This window comes from Desmodus rotundus, chromosome 3 (assembly GCF_022682495.2).
Source record: "Desmodus rotundus isolate HL8 chromosome 3, HLdesRot8A.1, whole genome shotgun sequence".
Taxonomy (NCBI): Eukaryota; Metazoa; Chordata; class Mammalia; order Chiroptera; family Phyllostomidae; genus Desmodus; species Desmodus rotundus.
The window spans coordinates 106,256,136-106,277,516 of NC_071389.1; the positions used below are offsets into that span (position 1 = coordinate 106,256,136).

General features: G+C 35.6%; 1 protein-coding gene across 2 annotated transcripts in view; it reads left to right on the forward strand.

The window, feature by feature from the left end:
* Positions 1-21,381, forward strand: part of UBL3 (ubiquitin like 3) — a 75,538-nt gene that overhangs the window by 15,026 nt on the left and 39,131 nt on the right. Inside the window, exon 1 of one of the 2 annotated variants that reach the window (XM_053920728.1) lies at positions 2,567-2,605. The exons of the other annotated variant lie outside the window; for it this stretch is intronic. Within the exon in view, the coding sequence (XP_053776703.1) occupies positions 2,582-2,605 (24 nt within the window). The 5' untranslated portion in view covers positions 2,567-2,581. Of the gene's footprint in view, positions 1-2,566; positions 2,606-21,381 lie in introns of those variants that run through there. 2 annotated transcript variants of the gene reach the window in all.

Below are 21,381 nucleotides of genomic sequence, written 5' to 3' on the forward strand. Positions count from 1 at the left end.
TTGCTGATTTGGCATTCAAGACTTGTTTTCAATTGCAGCATTAATTCCCTGGTCATGCCTTCGCAGGATGTCAGGCCCTTAGCCACTATATGTATAGCATATGCTGTGAGCTCTAAACCAAAATGACAGTTGAGGCGAAGCTTTCTCCTAGGATGGACCAAGGGAAGATAACCAGAGTGGCATGATGGCTTTTTTTTTTTTTTTAAGCATTGCCAACAGTGTGAGGCATCAAATCCAGAGGAACAGAGGTAACTTAAATCTTGTGTAGATCTCATGATCTCTGGTTCTAACAGCCCAGAGATTTTTAGGTAGTGGTGAGTCTTAGCATTGCTTGCTATCCCATTTTAACACCTGGTGAACATGACTAAGTCCACAGAAAAAGCTAAGGAAAAGGATTGGAATATGAGCTAATTGGTCTGCAATTCAGAACAGGGCCCCTTAATTAATTGCTCTCTCAAATGTTATTATCTCTACTCTAGAACTTGTAAATATTTTTATGTTTCCTACACTAGACAGATATGTGTTCTTTGAGGGCAGAGAGAGACCTTTCTTACTCATCTTTCTATATCTCTGTGCCTAGTGTGATGCCTACACGTAGAGAATATTCAGTGAAGGTTGAATCAGCACTGTAGCTTTGTCCAGTAGAACTTTCTGTGATGGTTGAAATGTTCTTTGTCTCTGCTGCCTAATAAGGTACTTGTGGCTATCAAGCACTTACAGAGAGTGGCTGCTATGACTGAGGAACTGAGATTTTTTAGTTTAATTAAATGTAAATAGCTACATGGGGATAATGGGTACTGTATTTTACAGTGCATTTATGTGGTTTACTTAAATCTCTCAGTGGACTAAAGAGATCTCTGAATTTTGGGGGAGAGAAGGGTACTTGGACCCCAAATGGTCCTAGATTGCTAAGCTGTAGGTTTTACTTCATGATTTTATTTTTGTTCTCTCAATGTCAGCATCTATTTTTTTCTATTATTATTATGTATATTGTCAGCCTTTTAATTTTTCAGATCTTAGTCTACATGACATAGAAAGATATAATCAAGTTTATAGAATTCTCTTTAAAAAAAAGTCTAAGACCCTGCAAGTCATCTTTGACCTTTCTTTAACCCCAGAAAGAATGTGAAATTAACCCTCAGGAAAGAGGAGAGGGCTAAAAATATAAATTAGTGTGAGCATTCAATTGAAGAAAAAAATAATACCAATATGAGATTACATGAATTCACCAAGAGAGACGGGCAGCCTAAAAGTATAATCTCTCTATTTAGAGATAGGAGAATTTTAAAAGTGACAAAAGGAACAGAATTACCGGAAAAGCTTTCTAAAAAAGTTTGATTATCTTGAAAGCCATTCAAGGAGAAACCCAAGGAGGAAGAGTGGCTGGGTATAGCAGGTAGTGAAGGAAGGTGAAGAAATAAGGACTAAAGTCCATCTGGCATAATCTGGTGAAGGCTATATGGATCATAACTCATCAACTGTGGTCAAAACAGTGTTTTTGTTATAATTCTCAGTTTTCTTCCATACTGAAGAGCTAGGCATATAAGAATTATGTTCCCCCTTTTCTTTAAGTTAGTACTGTTTTCAGTTTCTGTGTGCATGGCTACCTTTTCTCAACCCTTTCTATTTGTCAAAATGTTTTGCTTTGCTCCTGTATATAATCTGGTCAAGTATTAATAGTACTTGCTATTTGCTCTGAGACTGAGCCTTTTTAAATCCTGCATAGGTGAATATCTCTATCACTAATAGTAGGGTTGTTGATTCAGTAGCACCCATTCAGTTAGTGCTTTGATGCAGGGTTTGCTAAGAGAAGTTATATTGTTTCTTGTTAAATTCTCCATGCCCAGAGAAGGACAGTTTTACTAAAAAATTGGGACATCTTGCCTTGCAGAGGCCTTGTCAGACTTCCAGCTGGCACAGGAAGCAGCAAAAGGCTCTTTCATTTCCCAGAGTACTGTCTATCTTACTTCTTTGGGGTTTAGAACAGGCAGCCAATTAAAAAAAAAAAAACTGGAAAAACATTTCCCTTAAATATTTTTATTATAAAGTAGAGATGGGTTCACTCTTAGGTTGTGTATAGTGCAGATGTAAGCTTATTATTATATTTTTTATTTTTAAATTATGCCAACACCTGAGTCATTTCTGAAATATCTCTTTTTTAAAGATTTTATTTATTTATTTTTAGAGAGAGGGGACGGGAGGGAGAGAGAGCGAAAGAAATACCAATGTGTGGTTGCCTCTTGCATACCCCCTACTTGTGACCTGGTCCGCAACCCAGGCCTGTGCCCTGACTGGGAATCGAACCATGACCCTTCGGTTTGCGGGCTAGCCCTCAATCCAGTGAGCCACGCCAGTCAGGGATGAAATCTCATTTCTTAATTAGAACTGCTAGGTATATAGCTGAAGTCTCCTGGAATAACTCAAGGGGCCATTCCAGTTGGAAAAAAAGGGACAACAGTATCCTAAAACTATAAAATTATTTTCTTGTTTTCCAGGTGACTTGAATAACTATATAAGTTGTAGTTACCTGAGAAATACACCACAGAAATACACCAAAGATAATCACAAGGGCAAAAAGGAGATGTCCCAGGATATCCCAGACAAGGTACATCAGATAGTACAAAGGCAAAGAATAGTAGTATTCCTTTTATACTCTATTTGAAAACATAGTCACATATGTGTTCACTTATTATTAGTTTTCAATGAAGAGTAACTTTCCTAATTTGACCATCCTTGTTGTGTTAATCTTAGCATCTGATATTTTTAAAAAAGAAACTGTTTAGAAGGAAAGGTATTCATAATTATGTATTGCCAAGTAGGTTAATGTGATTGCTATTCAATAATAAGTGAAATGTAAGTTATCCTCCATAGTAAATTGAATGACATTTATTCTTTCCATGATCTCTTGATATACTTGGCCAGTGCTTTATAAAGGAAAGTGTTTGTTTGGCTTGTCTTATTTTGCCCTGTCTTGGCTATAGTCTGTTTTTTTCTGTATTTGTATTTAAAAATCTAAACCTTATTTTTTATTGTTTTATTCTAATTGTGTACCTGATTAGAAAAGCAATTGGATTATTATAAAACTTGTAAAATAGAAAACATTTTAAAAAACAAATAATACCACCATTTTTAAAATTTTGTGACTTAGTATAAATGCTGCTAATGTTTTGTTCTCTTACCCTCTAGACTTTGTGGTGTATGTATTTGTTGATGAATCATTTTGAAATGTTTTGATTTGGGGAGGTCTTAAAGATTAAATTTAACTATGTATAGGCAGTTAACATTCATTCATAAGAAACCTTTAAGTTTTTTGAGTTTTTCCAAATAATAAAATAGGCTTCTTTTTAGCACATCTTATCTGTACCATTTTTCCTTTTTTTTTTTTTTTAAAGTCCTCACCAGAGGGTATGTGTATTGATTTTAGAGAGAAACAGACAGAGATGTTGTTTGATTGCCTCCTGTACAAGCGGGGATCAAACCCGCAATCTAGGTGTGCGTCCTGACCTGTAACATTTTGGAGTATGGACAACAGGACGATGTTCCACCAACTTAGCCACCTGGCCAGGGCCCGTTTTTCCTCTTTAAAATGCAGTCTTCTTTCTGGGGATTCTATAGAGTTTAATAGGAATGTGCCAGTGACAAGAAACATTTTGCCAATTTTAATTCAGTAATTCCCCTAAAGTTAAAGCAAAACAACCACTCGCCTAAATAAGAGTACTTTATTTCAGTAGTCAAAAGGAGGAGGAGTTTGGGTTTAAAAAGAATCTTCTACTTTAAATTTCATTTATAGTTTATTTACTCCCCTTGTCCTCTTGTAAAAGTTAAAAATCCCTAAAATGTATGATTTATAAAATTTATACATTTTGTTTAGAAAGTCACCCAAAGAAGTTAGCATGCTCTTTTGGAAAGGACAGAGTCTTCAAGTGCCAGGTGAAATTAACTATCTGCAAAACAATAGGTAGTATGATCTTACTTTATTTTTAAGGTTCTAAACAGTATGCAAACCCAGGCCTTCTGTTTCCAAAGCCTATTATGTAACAATGTAACAGTTCTGGAATTCTAGGAAGGTGTATTATGTATATTATTAAATGTTACATATATTAGACATGAGGTAGTTCATTTTACATAAGCATGTAATAAGATCATAGAGCAAAAAGGCAGCATTCATTGAACAAATACTAGTAAATAAAGGGTTGACTTTTACTGTCTTTAGTATGCAATTTGTATCACGGCCATAGCCTAACATGCTGATTTGAGCATGTTCATAAGTTGATTCTTTAGACTAAAAGAACAAGAAAGTAGAGCGGAAGACAACTCAAGGCGGGGAGGGATGGGGGAAGAAACCCTTGAATATACCGTGTTTTGCCTTGTGTAATGTGCACTTTTTTGCCAAATTTTTGGGGGGAAATAAGGATGCGCATTATACATGGGTATAAAGATCACATACCATGGGTATGATAATGGGCATAATAATCCCATGTTACTATATACACGAAACCATGGGCACACATTATACATGGGAGCCCATTATACATGGTAAAATACAGTAATGTTTTTAAATGTTCAAACAATAAAATAGGCTTCTAGTGTCTAATAAAATATGTTAAATGTCTAATACCACTTCAAATTTAGGAACCATGAATGTATAATAAACTCGAGGACTGCAAGGAATCTGGGAGTCTAAATCTAGAATTCATTCTGTGTTACTATATTAAGTCTAAGGACCTCCAGTCAGATTCTCCTAATCTCTGGTACTTTTTTGCAGGGTCACTACCATACCGGTATTGCTCTTGTCTTCATTAGAGAGGCTTCTTCCAGAAATGAAGCAAAATACCATGTGTTGGAAGTTAAGAGACGTTGTTAGGCTTATCCAAACACCAGAAATCATTCTATTAAGCTTATATGTAGAATCTGTTACATTTCTGAAGTGGTTGACATTTTATCCTTGTAGTCTATAGAAAAATTTGGGAGGTAGGTGATGGGAAAGGGGATTATTATCCTTAAGTTATCCCTTGTAATGAGGTCTTAAGTTTTTACTCCATCTTCGATATTAATGAATGTTGCTCATTGCTTCTCCTTTTTTTTGTGGGGGTGGAATCCTTGGATTCTTTCAAAATTGTCTCTCTCCAAACTGTTCACAGGATTCTCTTTTCTCTCCACCCCCGCCTTCCTTAAGTGATGTTCTTTTTGATAGAAAGGAGAGCAAGCACATTTTATTTTAGAAAACTGCTCATAAAAAAGAAAGCTGCATAATTTGTGGTGCTCTAGTATTTTAATTCATTATTATAACTAAACAGTAATTATCCAGGATTGGTTAGTGAAAATATGACTGCTTTATTAGATCAAATCTTCTAATACAATGAATAAGTAGGTTAATTTTTTTTCAGATATGTAGTAATACTATTATTCTTTATTCCAGGACTTCTGCTATGGATAGATACTGTAACAAAACAATCTTACTTAGCCTTTTCTGTCTCACACTGTATATTTCTTATTTTCTGTCCTAAAGCTAAATGACCAGTATTACAGTTGGACTCAACTTATTTGTTTATTATTTTTTCAGTGACAGTTTACATTCAAGATTAGTTTGTATTAGTTTCAGGTGTACAGCATAGTGGTTAGACGGTGTTCCACCTGATATTTCCAGTACCTAACTAGTACCATACATAGTTATTGCAGTTCTATTGACTATATTTTCTATTCTATACTTTTCATCCCCATGATTATTTTGTAACTACCAATCTGTACTTCTCAGTCCCTTCACCTTTTTTACCCATGGGGTCAACTCTTAGATTATAACATTGAGAGTCACTTGGATGGGATTTTGTATGCCCTTATTTTAAGTTTTATGAACATTTTCAGACATACACAGAAGTGGATAGTATAATGAAACCTCATGTATCCCTGTTCCAGCGTCAACAGTTACCCACTAATGGCCAAACGATGTATCTGTAATCTGCTGTACTTCTGGATTATTTTGAATCAAATCTCATATTATTTGATGTATATGTAGGAGATATGTAGTGACTCTAAAAACAACCACAATACTCATCACAGTTTCAAAATTAACAATAATTACCTACTATCAAACATATAGATATCAAGTATGTAAGACAAATTTTTATGCTAACTTTTAGAAATAACTGAAGACACTAAAAAATTAACATTTCAAAATGTATGTAGCATTAAAGTGGTTTTGTCTTATGAACATTGAGAAGTGGAGAAAGCATAGGAAAGTTCTTTTTAAATCCTACCTTAGACAGTATTCTTTAGTTCTCTATTTTTCTCTCTTACCTCTAAAAAGAAGTAAAACAATATTCTGATTTTGCTGTCAGAATTTACAAACTGTTATACACTGGCCACTAATGTTGAGTACAGGCCCACTTGTAACATACATATTATTTATTTTAAAATAAATAAACTTTTTGAAAGATTAAAAATGCATCAAGATTTGGAGATAGTTTTTGAATAGAGAAATATCATTCAGAAGATTGATTGGCTTTAATTTGGGAAATCACTAGGTTGCTGTCTTCCTTTTTTATTGGAAAGGAAAGGAAGCAAATAAATAGCATTTGTACCTCTGGTCAAGTGACCTAGTTTTTTTCTCTTTTTCCTTTGCTCTGTAATAGATTAGTAGTTATTTAAATAATTGATGTTAAGTGCCCCTGAATGTCTGTGGTTTGAGGGCTCTACAGATACTATTAACTTTCTCTTCCTGACTGAAGAGGATATGTTAGTGTCTTTTTTTTTTCCTTAATAAGTCTAAATTTAGACTTCTTGATCATGAATTAGAAAGCTTGTTGAGTGTGCTGAACTAGAGGTAAAATATGGCTGTTTTCTTAATTTTTAGCTTTTTTGCTTCTTAACTTCTTTTTTTTCACTCCTTAATACAGTTAAGGGTGAATAGAGAGCTAAAAATAAATGTTTGCAAACAGTTCAAGCTAGAGGAGTTATTTTTTTATTGTCCTTGAGCTGAATAAAAGCAAAGGTTTAAAAAAATTCTGAGTCAAATTTCATCTGGAATCTTTGGCTTATAGAAAAAGCATTTCTTTATTTCAGGCTGCCATTTACTCAGCTGCCCACTCTCCCATCTCTCAAAATTCTGGCCCAATTTTGGATTAGATTAAGGATTGGCGGCACACACAAATTTATACATGCTTCTGTCGTGTACATGGGAATTTGCACTTGAGTTTCCATTTAAACTTGATAATCTTATGTTGACTAGAGTTTCATTTTGCGTTTTTTTTTAAATCTATGATTTTTTTTTTAAGAATTTATTCATTTATTTTTAGAGAGAGGGGAAATGAGGGAGAAATAGAAGGAGAGAAACATCAGTTAGCTCTCTCACGCCTCCAACTGGGGACCAGGCCTGCAATTCAGGCATGTGCCCTGACTGGGAATCGAACCTGCAGCCCTTCGGTCTGCAGGCTGGCGCTCAATCCACTGAGCCACACCAGTCAGGGCTATGATTACTTTCTGCTTTTAAAAGTGGATCACAAGATTGACATTCAAAAAATCAAAACCTCTAGAAATCATGTCCTTTCTAATACATTTAAGTTATCTTGTTTATGACCCTTTTCCTGTTCCTTCCCAACCCATTTTCATCCCTATCACTGCAACTAGCCTTATTATAATTCTGCACCTCTCAGCCCCCAAGGGTGGGGAGGGTCTCAAGCAGTGATTATAACACAAGAGCAAGCATGCATGGCTTATATCATATTTTTAAAAATTAAAGGTTTCTGGTAACTCTATACATCTGTCAAGCAGGAGACAAAGTAGACAGAGAAACAAATTTAGTTGTTAAAATTTATATTTTCATTTTAAACACTGTAACATACTGAGCTAGTAGCCTTTCCCCACATTGAAATTCAAAATCTGAACTTGAAAATGCTTTTGTTCCTTTACTCCAGAATGAGTAAAATATAGCCAATAAGAAATTAAATTCAGGTATTCACCTTCTACCCACTATTTTAAGGATCAATATAGTTCAGCATTTAGCAGTGTGGCTTGGAATTGAACAGTCCTCAGCCCAACATGTTGGGAATAAAGAGGAAACAGCGCATCAGTATTGCCATAGTTTTGGTCTCTATCTTGAAGATCGTTACATACAGCCAAGGTAATGTCTTCCATATCTTGAATCAAGACATAATATAATTTAGGATACATAATCCCTAATTTAGCTTTTGGTTATCTGTATAGCAATCCCTGCTCCCTACAGTTTAGCCAAGACCAAGAAAATAACAGTCTCCAAATAGTAAAAATATCACACCAGTTCTCATAACCATATTGATACACTTTATTCCTAGAAGGTTTCAGAATTCAACATTAACAGACTAGTTCTTAATTTACATGGAATTTAAAACTGATTAACTCAGCCCATAGCAAGAGATATGTTCCCTCACTTAGCCATAACTCATAAAAGTAGCTTCTCTGATAAAAATTTCTTACTATTAGTTGGTTTTAAAATATTCGTAAAATAAAACTACACCAGTTGCTTAGGAACAGGGTTTTTTTTCTCCTAACACTGAAGTCTGAGAGAAATTTCTTGCATAGGCCTTTATGAGGAGTCATTGGGTGGTATAAGTAAATACAATAGGGAGTTTTGAAGGATATATAACTTCTAGTCACAATTGGGTAAAAAAATGATTCTTTAAAGAACAGCACAGTCCAATAGACATACAATGCAAATACATATATATGTATACTTATATAGAATTTTAAATTTTCTATTAGCCACATTAAAAATGTTTTAAAAAGGTGAAATTAATTTTAATAATATATTTTAACCCAACATACCAAAAATTTATCTCAATATGTAATTAATATGTTATTAATGGTATTTTAAATGTTTTCATACCAAGTCTTTGAAATAGACTTACAACATTTGTCAGTTACAGATTTTAAGTTTTCATCAGAAATACTCATAAAAGATTTTATAACATTTACAGGTGAGAAAAACAGAACCAAATTCCAAACATACATAAAGTTTTCCAGTAACTGAATCTCACATATAAATTTAAATTAATTTCAAGTGCTCAGTAGCCACATATGACCAGTAGCTACCATATTGACCAGTACAGCTGTAGAATGGTAGAAAAATCTCACCCATAGGTACATATCAAAATCACCTGGGGCCTTGAACATATATGGCCTTGGAAACAATTCACTTGGTCTGGGGTTGTTCCTCAGCATATGTAATTTGGAAAAGTTTCCCAGATATATTGATTTCCACTTTTAGTTAAGAATTACTGATCCCGAAGAGAGAATGTGTTGCATATACTTGCAGTGATAGGACCAGCAACTAGGCTTTTGGCAAGGGTGTCAGCAAGAGCTTGAATGCAGATGTTCTGCATTCCCAGCCTGAAAACTGTTAGAATTGAATTTTGAATTGGCTAAATACTGTGCCAATTTGAAAGTGAGGATTTACATGGAGAATGAAATAAAGGAGATGGAGAATAGTGAGTGACTGTCAATAAATGAATGGAGAGAATTGTGGTGATTCAGGACATAATTCCTCTGGTTCCTTGGGAAAGGTCCTTGAGGGCCGCAGGAATTAAGTGTGGCCCAGTGAGAATTAGTAAGATTAGATGGGAGAGCATTCCATGGATGGGACTAGTACAATTTCAACTGATATTGATGGACACATTTTCAAATGAGATGCAAAGTCAGAGTAAGGGAGGAAACTTTGTTTTTTCAGAGGGTAGCATGGAGACACTTGGGATATTTGAGAGAAGGTAGGAATGCTTTTAGCTGGGGAAAAGAACATAATAGTAGTGACTATCAATAAAGACATTTATCTCATGTAACAATCTGGAGAAAGGCACTCTGGGTCTGGTGCAGCTGCTTAATGATGTCATCAAGCAGCAAGGTTTTTTTTTTCATTATTGGAGACTGACTTTTCATCTTGTGCTGGTTGCCTTGTGGTTTCAAGAATGGTTATGTGGCTCTGGCTATCACAACCAATTTGAAGGCAGGAAGGGTAGAGGGCATGGGATGGAGTGGAGGTCATAACAGGAACAGCCCAGCTACCATTTTCCTGCAGCTCTCTTATCAGCAGAGGAGAAAATTTTCTAGAAGGCCCATCAGTCTTTCTTGTACCCCATTGTTCAGAACTAGATCACATAGCCACTCCTAGTTGCAGTGGAATTTGCTATAGTGTCTTCTTGTATTAAACATTACTTCATTTAAAAATACTGTTATTTAGGAAGAAATAAAACAGACTAATATGGTATGCATCTGTTCTGTTAGTATTCTTTTTTAAAAATACATGTTATCCTTTTTTTTAAGATTTTACTTATTTATTTTTAGAGAGGGGGAGGGAGGAAGAGAGGAAGAGAAACATCAATGTATGGTTGCCTCTCGTACCCCCCCCCCCACTGGGGATCTGGCCTGAAATGAACTGGCAAGTCTTTGGTTCTCAGGCCGGTGCTCAATCCACTGACACACCAGCCAGGGCCTGTTTATATTCTTTATAGCACTTTCCCACAAGTTGTTTTTGTTTGCTTGCTTGCTTCCATACCCACTATGTCTGTAGTAGGTGCTACTTTTTTTTTTTCCTGAGTGAGTGATTAATACCATGGAGAGATTTGTATAGAAAGAACATTTATGTACTATTGAACATGATTACACTGTTAAAAGTGTATGATAATAGTCTTTAGATAGAGAAAAAAATTTAAATTAACTTTCCTAATAGGAACAGAAAACTTAAACTCTTCTGACTTGGACTTATAGATACAACTTTAGAGATCATTGAATACAATTACCTCCCTAATAAGGGAACATGGATAATGATATGCTACTTTACACATTTATAAAAAGTTTGTAAAATATATTCACATACATATTGTCTCATTTTAGCTTCAAAACGGATTCTAAGTAGGTAGGCTATTATCTGTATGTGAGCCCTAGTCTTAGCACCAGTCATGTGATGTTGGGTCAGCCATCTGCAAAATGAGAAAATGAGGGTGGTATGCGAGTATCCAGTGGATTAAACTATATGAAGACATTTTGCAAACTCAACTGTATGAAACAGGTGTTGTTGGTAGTAGTGTTAGAAATGAGAAACTTAGCTCCCAGAATAGTCAAGTAGGTAGTATGTCCAGGATGTCACAGCTATTAAGTGGTAGGGCTGATAACCAAACCCAGACTATACATTAAACTGGGAAAATCTAGGGTTTTCAGTAGCAACATATTAGAATGTCTCCATGACAATACCATGTACTTTTGTGTTTGGACAATACCATGTACTTTTCTAGAAACCATACAATAAATTGGAAGTTATTTTCCTATGATAATGATGTCATTGTTGCATCTCCAATTAAGGACTCAGCAAAAGTAAGCAAAAATATGTCCAGCAGTATATTTTAAAAGCAAATCTACAGCAATTAAAATTCTATAATTATTTAAAATAGTAAGATCGTGCTTTAAATTTATTAAATGGGCATATAAGCAATGTATGCCTTGAGCATACATAGAGAAATAAATAGCATGACACATTTTAATCAGTTTGATGCAAAGTTAATTTGCTAGTTATACATTAAATATTTAATATTAAAAGTCACAAGGGCTCTGGAATAGATCATTAATTAAAGCTGCCTACACAATGACTTAGTTTCCCTCAGTTTTTTCTTTAGCAAACAGGCTTTCAGAATTCCGTCATATATACCTGATACCTCCTAAAAGTACTTATAAAAGCTGTTTAATGTACATTTGTTAATGATAACTGTGGTTTTTACCCACTACAAATAATTTATAAAGTAGATTATTAATTGCATAATCCATTAAAAAGCAATAGATAATTCTTTTAAAAATTTGGAAAATATAGAAAAAATTTTAAAGTGGCAGAAAAGCCATCCATGTTGTTCCCACCCAAAAGATGGCCAGTGTAAATATTTTGGTTTATTTGTTGCTAATCTTGCAAGTAGTAATTGTTAAAAGTAAGTCTTGAATAAAGTTTGTTATCTTTTTTTCAGAATTTTCAGGTTTTTGTTTTTGTTTTTGTTTTTTCCAGAACTACAAGCAACACTGTTTTTTGTTAGGTCTAACACAGCCTTCAAGGAAGCAGTGATGCTATTAAGACTTTCTACTTGACACTGTGTTCATAGTTATTAAACTAATTTATACAACAATAAAAATAGTTACTGGAGAAAAACAAGAACTTCAAAATTCATGCAATTTGCCCAGGCTGGTGTGGCTCAGCTGGGTGTCGTCTCACAAACTGAAAAGTCACTGGTTTGATTCCTAGTCAGGACACGTCTGGGCTACAGGTTTTGTTCACAGTCAGGGCGCGTAGGGAAGAGCATCAGTCCATGTTTTTCTCCCTCTTCTCCTTCACATCTCCTCTTTTTAAAATAAATAAGTAAACAAGCTTTAAAAATTCATAGAATTAATGTGGCAAACTGGATATAGAATTGTGGTTAAAAACAGTAATTAGGTGGGAGGACAAGGTGAAGTGCTAAAGGCAATGAGAACTAAAGTATGGGGTACTAGAATCACAGAACTCAGAAGCAGTACAGGGAGCTAGACCAGTAAGCTAGATTCTTGTCCAGCTCCCCATTTTATTATGGACTGGGAATCAGGCCATATATAGTCTAAAACTATATAGCAAGTTAGTGTAAAAGCCAGAAATAGGAGAATCCAAGGCTCCTGACTGCCAGTTTATTCATCATTCTCCTATATGCAAAATAGCAGAAAATGGCTCTGACTTGATTAAAAATGAATTCTATAAATGTTAATATTTGTGGTACCCATATTCTCTTTAACAGTAGTTGAGTCTCTATGGAAAAGAAATGAGAATCTCAATAAACTTTCAGATTCAAACCCCTAAATTCAAATTCTGAGCAGCTACTTTTTGGTATCATTGATTTTTTATCATTTTTTTAGTTATTTTAATTTTTTAATTTTTTAAAAAAATATATTTTATTGATTGTGTTATTACAGTTGTCCCATTTCCCCCCCTTTATTCCCTTCCAGCCTGTGCACCCCCTCCCACCTGCATTCCCCCCCTTTAGTTCATGTCCATAGGTCATATATACAAGTTTTTTGGCTTCTACATTTCCTTTACTATTCTTAACCACCCCATCTATCTTCTACCTACCATTTATGCTACTTATTCTCTGTACCTTTTCCCCCTCTCTCCCTACCCACTCCCCTGCTGATAACCCTCCATGTGATCTCCATTTCTGTGATCCTCTTCCTGTTCTAGTTGTTTGCTTAGTTTGTTTTTGTTTTAGGTTTCGTGGTTAATAACTGAGTTTGTTGTCATTTTTCTGTTCATATTTTTTATCTTTTTCTTAGATAAGTCCTTTTAACATTTCCTATAATAAGGGCTTGGTGATGATGAACTCCTTGAACTTGACCTTATCTGGGAAGCACTTTATCTGCAGCCCTTCCATTCTAAATGAGAGGTTTCCTAGATAGAGTAATCTTTGATGGAGGTCCTTGCCTTTCCTGACTTTGAATACTTCTTTCCAACCCCTTCTTGCCTGCAAGGTTTCTTTTGAGAAATCAACTGTCTTATGGGCACCCCTTTGTAGGTAACTGTCTCTTTTTCTCTTGCTGCTTTTAAGATTCTTTCCTTATCTTTAGTCTTGGCTAATGTAATTATGATGTGCCTTGGTGTGTTCCTCCTTGGTCCAACTTGTTTGGGACTCTGAGCTTCCTGGATTTCCTGGAAGTCTATTTCCTTTGCAAGATTGGGGAAGTTCTCCTTCATTATTTGTCCAAATAAGTTTTCAATATCTTGCTCTTCCTCTTCTCCTTCTGGTACCCCTATGATTTGGATGTTGGAATGTTTAAAGATGTCCTGGAGGTTCCTAAGCCTCTCTTCATTTTTTAAAATTCTTGTTTCTTCATCGTGTTCTGGTTGAATGTTTCTTTCTTCCTTCTGATCCACATTGTTGGTTTGAGTCATGGTTTCCTTCTTGTCACTGTTGGTTCCGTGTACATTTTCCTTTATTTCACTTAGCATAGCCTTCATTTCTTCATCCAATTTGCAACCATATTCAACCAATTCTGTGAGCATCCTGATTACTAGTGTTTTGAACTGTGCATCTGATAGGTTGGCTGTCTCTTCATCTCTTAGTTGTATTTTCTCTGGAGCTTTGATCTGTTCTATGATTTGGGCCTTTTTTTTTTTTTTTTTTTTTTTAAACTCTTGGCGTGCCTGTTATGTAGTAAGGGGCAGAGTCTTAGGTGTTCACCAGGGCAGGGCAACCCACGTCACTGCCTTGTGATGCCGTATGTGGGGAGAGAAGAAGGAACAAGGAGGAGCAATGCCACTTGCTCCAGTCTCTGCCGGTTTTCAGTTACTCCCCCCACTACCCACAATCAAATTGGACCTTTCTGGTGCTGATTCCTGGGTGGGTGGGCTTGTGTCCGTTCTAGGACCCTGGGGGTCTCTCCAATAAACTCTACTGTGAGGCTGGGAGTTTCTCCCACTGCCGCCTCAACCCCCACAGGTGTTTTCAGTCAGAGGTTTGAGGCCTTATTTCCCCGAGCTGGAACCCTCGGTTTCTCGGTCTGTCTTGCTCCCCAGTAGTTCCTCCCAGTTTATCTGCATGTGAATGTGGGACCGCCCAGTCCGCAATCCACCACTTCGCGGTACTGCCAGCTGCTGCCTTGCCATAAGTCCTCTCCACCTGGCTGCCCATCTCCACCCCTCTTACCGGTCTGAATGAATGTTTCTTCCTTAACTCCTTGGTTGTCGGACTTCCATACAGTTTGATTTTTCGTCAATTCTGGTTGTTTTTAAATTGTTGTTGTCCTTCTTTTGGTTGTGCGAGGAGGCACAGTGTGTCTACCTATGCCTCCATCATGGCTGGAAGTTCCCTGATTTTATCATTTTAATGTAAACTACATACTACAACCACTGATAATTGTGAAGTGATATTATGTGCTATAAATTAATAATTAATTGGGAAATACAGCACCACAGTACCAAAAAAAGAAGGGGTTATTATGGTAAGACCTAAAAACTGGTCCATTGATGCACAAGCTGCTGAATAAAGCATTACTAATCACACACAAAGAAGTTGTGAATATGCAGACATATTACTGGGTTAAGGAGAATGACAGAGCCAAGGCCAACATATCTTTTCAGGCAATGGCCTTGTGATATACACAGAAGCACGTTTTGGAATAAAGACAACGTTTTTAATACAGTCTGTCTTTAAGCTAAAGAACAACTCAGTATTCACAATTTAGAAAAGCTCTTGGTACAATTTTAAAAGGCATTTAGTAACACCAGTCTGAGTCAGTAAATATTGGGTTGGCCAAAAAGTCCATTTAGTTTTTTCCATAAAATAAGACACAGTTTTCATTTTCACCAATAACTTTACTGATTTGGATATTTTGAGTATGTCAGCTGTCTACCACATGGTAAAACATTGATTGTTTTCAGTTAATGCCTTGATTTGATTGTTATCCACTTCAACTGGTCTGCCCAACTGTGGAGCATTGTCCAATGAGAAAACTTCAGCACAAAACTTAACAAACCACTTTTGACATGTTTGATCAGTCACAGCAACTTCTCCATACACTACACAAATCTTCTTTTGCATTTCCATTACGTTTTTACCTTTCTTGAAATAATAAAGCATAGTAGGCCAAAAATGTTGCCTTTAATATTTTCTTCCATCTTCAATATTAAAATGGCTACTCAAAAATTCGCCCATTTTGATGTTTTTTTAAATGCATGCTGATGTGACAGCTGTCACAATACAGTCTAACAAAATTGTTTCGAATGAAGTTAAAGACAACTAAGTGCTACTGGAGCCATCTTATGGGGAAAAAACCAAACTTACTTCTTGGCCAATCCAATATATGGCACTATTGTACCTTGGCTCTGCCCATCCTGTCAGGCTCCATCCAGCCCTACCCTTTGCCCATGACAGACATGGGTAATTAATCACAAGTATATTTCTCCAAGAACATGGTCTTGATGTTTCAACAAGGTAAAGAGCTTAGCCCGATGATGATTCTTAACCAAATGGCTTTGCCCCCAGGAGATATGTTGCCATGGCTAGGGATGTATTTTTTTAATTGCTGTGGTTTGTTGGAGGGCAGGATGCACTGACATCTGGTGGGGACAGACTAGGAATGATATTACACATCTGACAGTGCACAAAACAGCCCCCACAACAAAGACTTACCCAGTCCGAAATAACAATCAAGCTGAGGTTGAGAAATCCTATCTTAGTTTAAGAGCTTAGGCTCAGAGATAGTCAGATCTGCATTCATCCTTCCAGTTCACTTGGGTGAGATGTTTGGTGAGTTAGCCTCAGTTTCCTCATCTGGAAAATAAAGATAATGTCTACTTTATATAATTGTAGTTAGCACAGCTTCTGACACACAGTAAGCAGTCATTAAATATTATTATTGTTATCACCACCGATAATACCAAGCATGTCAAAAATTATTAGAATGATAGCTTGATGAGTATTATAAGACTTAAAATTTTTCCATTTCTTTGCTAAATTTTCTCACTTACATGCATGAGCAGTAATTCGTGTACTTTGTGTAATAGCTGTGCCACAGCGGAATATGACCACTTAGAAGTTTTTATTTTGCACATATTTTCTAATTATACATTCTTTTGGCTACCTTATTCAAATTTACATGACCACAATAATAATGGTTTCAAGACTAAAAAATTTGTAGAATGATTGCAGGCATTCCAAGAACCTTTAGCCTTTGGGCAAGAATTGTTCATAAGCTTAGGGGCTGGGCTGTAGCTGTTGCTTTTCAGGGTCAGCTCTTTAGTAGTTGCTGTGGCCTTTTAGAGACTGCATTGTCAATCATGCTAATCATGGTATTTTCTCTTTCTCTCTGATTGCCATCGATGGTTTTATTGACACATGAGGGAGGATGATCACCCGGTTCTGTACATGTACTGTGCCTTCATTAAAGATGTATAATGATGCTACCTCAAATACCCACTGTGAAAACTCAGCTAATGGTGAGACAAAGCAGAAGGAAGTGAAGACATAGAAGGGGAGTACATAGAAGGCATTGTGATTCCTATCCTTGAGTTTACTGTCTAATCAAGGAGATATAACTAACATATTTAATTAACACTCAAAGGATTTATAGGCCTAAATGTATGGCAGATTTCATGTGTAAGGTGGGAAATAATTGAGCAAAGTTATCAAAAGGACAAATTAAGGATAAATACTTCATTTGATTGAAGCAAGTTACTACTTACATATAAATCCAAAACTTACAGCACTTGAAGGTCTTATAATTTACAGTAAGTAGTCTATAATTATTTTATTTGATCTTTGCAGTAGCCAAAAAGGTAAAGTGCCTGCCAAATGCATGTAGGTAATATATGTAATATAAATTAAATTATAGATCTGAAAATATATTGGGGAATGTCGGCATAGAGTTAGAAGAGTAGTAGTCTCTCCAGTACCATTCTGGCCAGTGGACATAAATGTGTTTGGAGACCTTGAAGATTAGGGCTTGTTTATCTGATAGAAACATCATATAGAGACATTACATGCCTTTGATTCTAAGGTTCTGTTTGTACTTCTCAAACATACTTTACTCATCAACTAAGCCTATTTTCTTTACTATCAGCATTATGTTTATTTTCACAGTTAGCAAAGCATCTAGCACACTTTTCTGTCTCCTTGTTCTGACCCAAAGAAATGCTGTTTTGATGGGAATACAAAAAACAACAGAGCATAGGTGCTAAAATATGGAGAATAGAACCATGGACATGAACTAAGGGGGTTGGGAATGCGGATGGGAGGGGGTGTGGAGGGGAATACAGAGGGGAAAAATGGGACAACTGTAATAGCATAATCAATAAAATGTATTTTTTAAAAAGGATACACCTACTCAAAGAAACCTAAGAAATTGTGTTTGATTAGGTCAGTTTTCTGGGAAACTACAAGAAATAATAAAAGCTTCCTAATACAAAATAAATAAATAAATAAAATACAGAGAATAAGGAAAATATATTATAAATTGTTTTTCTTTAGTCTGTTTGATAAATTTGTGTTTTCAATAGATATTTATACTAATTAATTTGTAAATAATTAATTTATAAATATATTAACTATTTATTCCATGGTACTGTAATTGAAATGTCAGTGGTTAAAGAAAAGAGACACTAAACAAACCATGTTCTCTTACATGACAAATAGGTCCTGTCCTCAAGTATTTTCCTAAACTCTTCCTGTGATTTCCCTAAATCTAGAATGTGAAACCCTTGGGGAATAGCAGCTGAATTTAGAACACTACCTAATGAAAAAGCTGAAAGAATCTGCAAATGATACCTTTCGGTGGAATGGCCTTACCAGTTGTGATCAGAATTCAGACCAGGTCATGAGAAGGATTCAGGATTAAATCACTCACTATTTTATCACCTAAAAGAACTATAGCCCAGAAAGATAGGAAATAATATGAAAAGATACATATTCTACCAAGTTTGAGCTTCTGGTGTAGTTGTATGAGAAGCATTAACATATCTTAAGTTTCAAATAAATAGAAATCTAATCAGTGTTGTAATCATCTGAGTAAGGGTTATAGATTTCTTTGAGAGGCAAAAAAAATAACAACAATGAATTAAATAAATAAAAAATAAACTGGTGATATATACATTAATAATAAACTTGAATTTTAAGGGTCAGAGTTTCTACATATAGTCATTCAGGTTGCTGCACCAAAGGTGAAGGCACCATTCATATAAAATGGATCTTGATTATTTTAAAAGTCTCTAAAATTTTTATTGTAATTGTTGACTGAAAAGATGAGTGATTTGTATATATTCTTTGACAGCTTTCTGGCAGATAATAGAGGTCTTATTTGGAAGTCTGTAAACCATCATTTAGGTGTGAGGGAGTGTTCTGAGGGACCGCCTTTCTAAGTTATGGAGTCATTGATACAAGAGCTATAAAAAGCAGTTTCAGCCCTGGCTGGTGTGACTCAATGGATTGAGCACCGGCCTGCGAGCCAAAGGGTCTCTGGTTCAAGACACTTGTCCAAGTAGGACATTACAGAGGGCCCAGAGACTTATGAAAAGAGGCTCAACATCACTAGCCATCAGAGAAATGCAAATTAAAACCACAATGAGATACCACTTCACACCGGTCAGAATGGCCATCATAAACAAATCAACCGGTAAGTGTTGGAGAGGATGTGGAGAAAAGGGAACCCTAGTGCATTGTTGGTGAGAATGCAGACTGGTGAGGCCACTGTGGAAAACAGTATGGAATTTCCTCAGAAAACTAAAAATGGAACTGCCTTTTGACCCAGCAATTCCACTGTTGGGATTATATCCTAAGAGCCCTGAAACACCAATCCAAAAGAACCTATGCACCCCAGTGTTCATAGCAGAACAATTTACAAAGCCAAGTGCTGGAAGCAACCTAAGTGCCCATCAGTAAATGAGTGGACCCAAAAACTATGGTACATTTACACAATGGAATTCTACGCAGCAGAGAGAAAGAAGGAGCTCCTACCCTTTGTGACAGCATGGATGGAACTGGAGAGCATTATGCTAAGTGAAATAAGCCAGGTGGTGAGGGACAAACACTGTATGATCTAACCTTTAACTGGAACATAGTCAACAAAAGAAAAAAGCAAACAAAATATAACCAGAGAATTGAAATTAAGAACAATCTAACAGTAGCCAGAGGGGAGGGGGGGAGAGGACAACTATAAAGGAACAACCATAAAGGACATATGTACAAAACCAAGGGGGAGGGGGAGAAGCAAGGGAGGGAGGTGGGTTTGGCTGGGGTGGGAGTGGAGTGAGGGGGGCAATACAGACAACTAATTGAACAATAAAATATTTTTTTTAAAAAGAAAAGAATATAACTGCTAAATGACCATAATAAAATGTCAACAACAACACCAAAAGGGTTGCTGGTTCGATTCCCACTCAGGGCACACATGCCTGGGTTATGGGCCAGGTACCCAGTAGGGGATGCACTAGATAGGCAACCACACATTAATGTTTCTCTCCCTCTTTCTCCCTTCCCCTCTGTCTAAAAATAAAATACATATATACATACATACATACATATTTTAAAAAAAATGCAGGTTCAGTCTGGCAGTTGTGGTTGCAAGCAAGATTCCATCCTTGTCCTACCAGGACTTCTCTCATCTTGAAGAAACTTTAGCAGCTGAGAGGTAACCCTAAAACTTTCATGGGAAAGTTTTCCTAAAATTCTTAGTGATGATATAATTGTTTTATTTGACAGATTTCTTTTACTTCCTGAAAGATTTTTGAATTAGGTTTAAAAAGAGTGCACATAAAAGCAATCCGTATATTTAGCAATACATGTAGTTTTCATAGTTACGACAATTTGACTTCTTAGAGTAATATGATAGCTTTATAGTTATTTAAAAAAGCTTTTTATTATAGAAAGTTTCAAACATTCATAAAAGTAGAAAAGATCGTTTAAAAGACCCCTAGGTACTTATCACCATGCTTCAACAATTAACAACATAGACCATTCTTGTTACATCTATTCAGCACCATCCTCCCCTACCAATTGTTTTTAATAGAGTATTTTAAAACAAATCTCAGATACTGTCATTTCCCCTTAAAACTGTAGGTATGAATCTCTACCAGAAAAGAATATATATAAACATGACTTCATTATGACAGTAATTCCTTAGTAACATTTAATCCCCAGTCCATATTCAAATTTCCCTGATTAATAGTTGGTTTGTTCAAATGGAGATCTAAAAAGGGTTTGCACATTGCATTTGATTATGTCACTTAAATGTCTTTTATTCTTGAGGTTCCTTCTCTCTTTAGCCCCCTTTCTCTCTCCAGTGCCATTACTTAGAATGTGTTAGAAAAACAGGACTTAATCTTGTAGAATATACTACATGTTGAATTTGGTCAAGTTTTGCTTTTTCACAGTGTCATTTTATTTTTTCCTCTATTCCCCAGTTTTCCTGTAAACTAGAGATTCAATTAGATTCAAGTTCACTGTAATTCCACTTAAAAATTGAGATGTAACTCACAATACCATGAAATTCACCCTTTTAAAGTGTACAATTCGGTGGATATTTAGAAGATTCATAGACTTGTACAAACATCTGTTTAAGGTTTTGTATTGATTGGTTGATAAGAACGTTGTGACCACAGACTCACAACCTATCCCTATATGGTATCTCATTGTGGTTTTAATTTTTATTTCTCTATGACTAACTTTTCAATGATGCTGAGAATCTTTTCATATACTTATTGGTCAGTGTACTTCCACTTTAATATATGTAATTGAGTTGATTTAATTTGTGGTTTTTAGGATAAACACAAGTTTATTTACATTATTGTATTAACGTATGAAAATTTAAGTTCGTTTTTATAAGTATTTTGTTAGTTTTATAAGAATTACTAAGTAACTGGAAAGATTT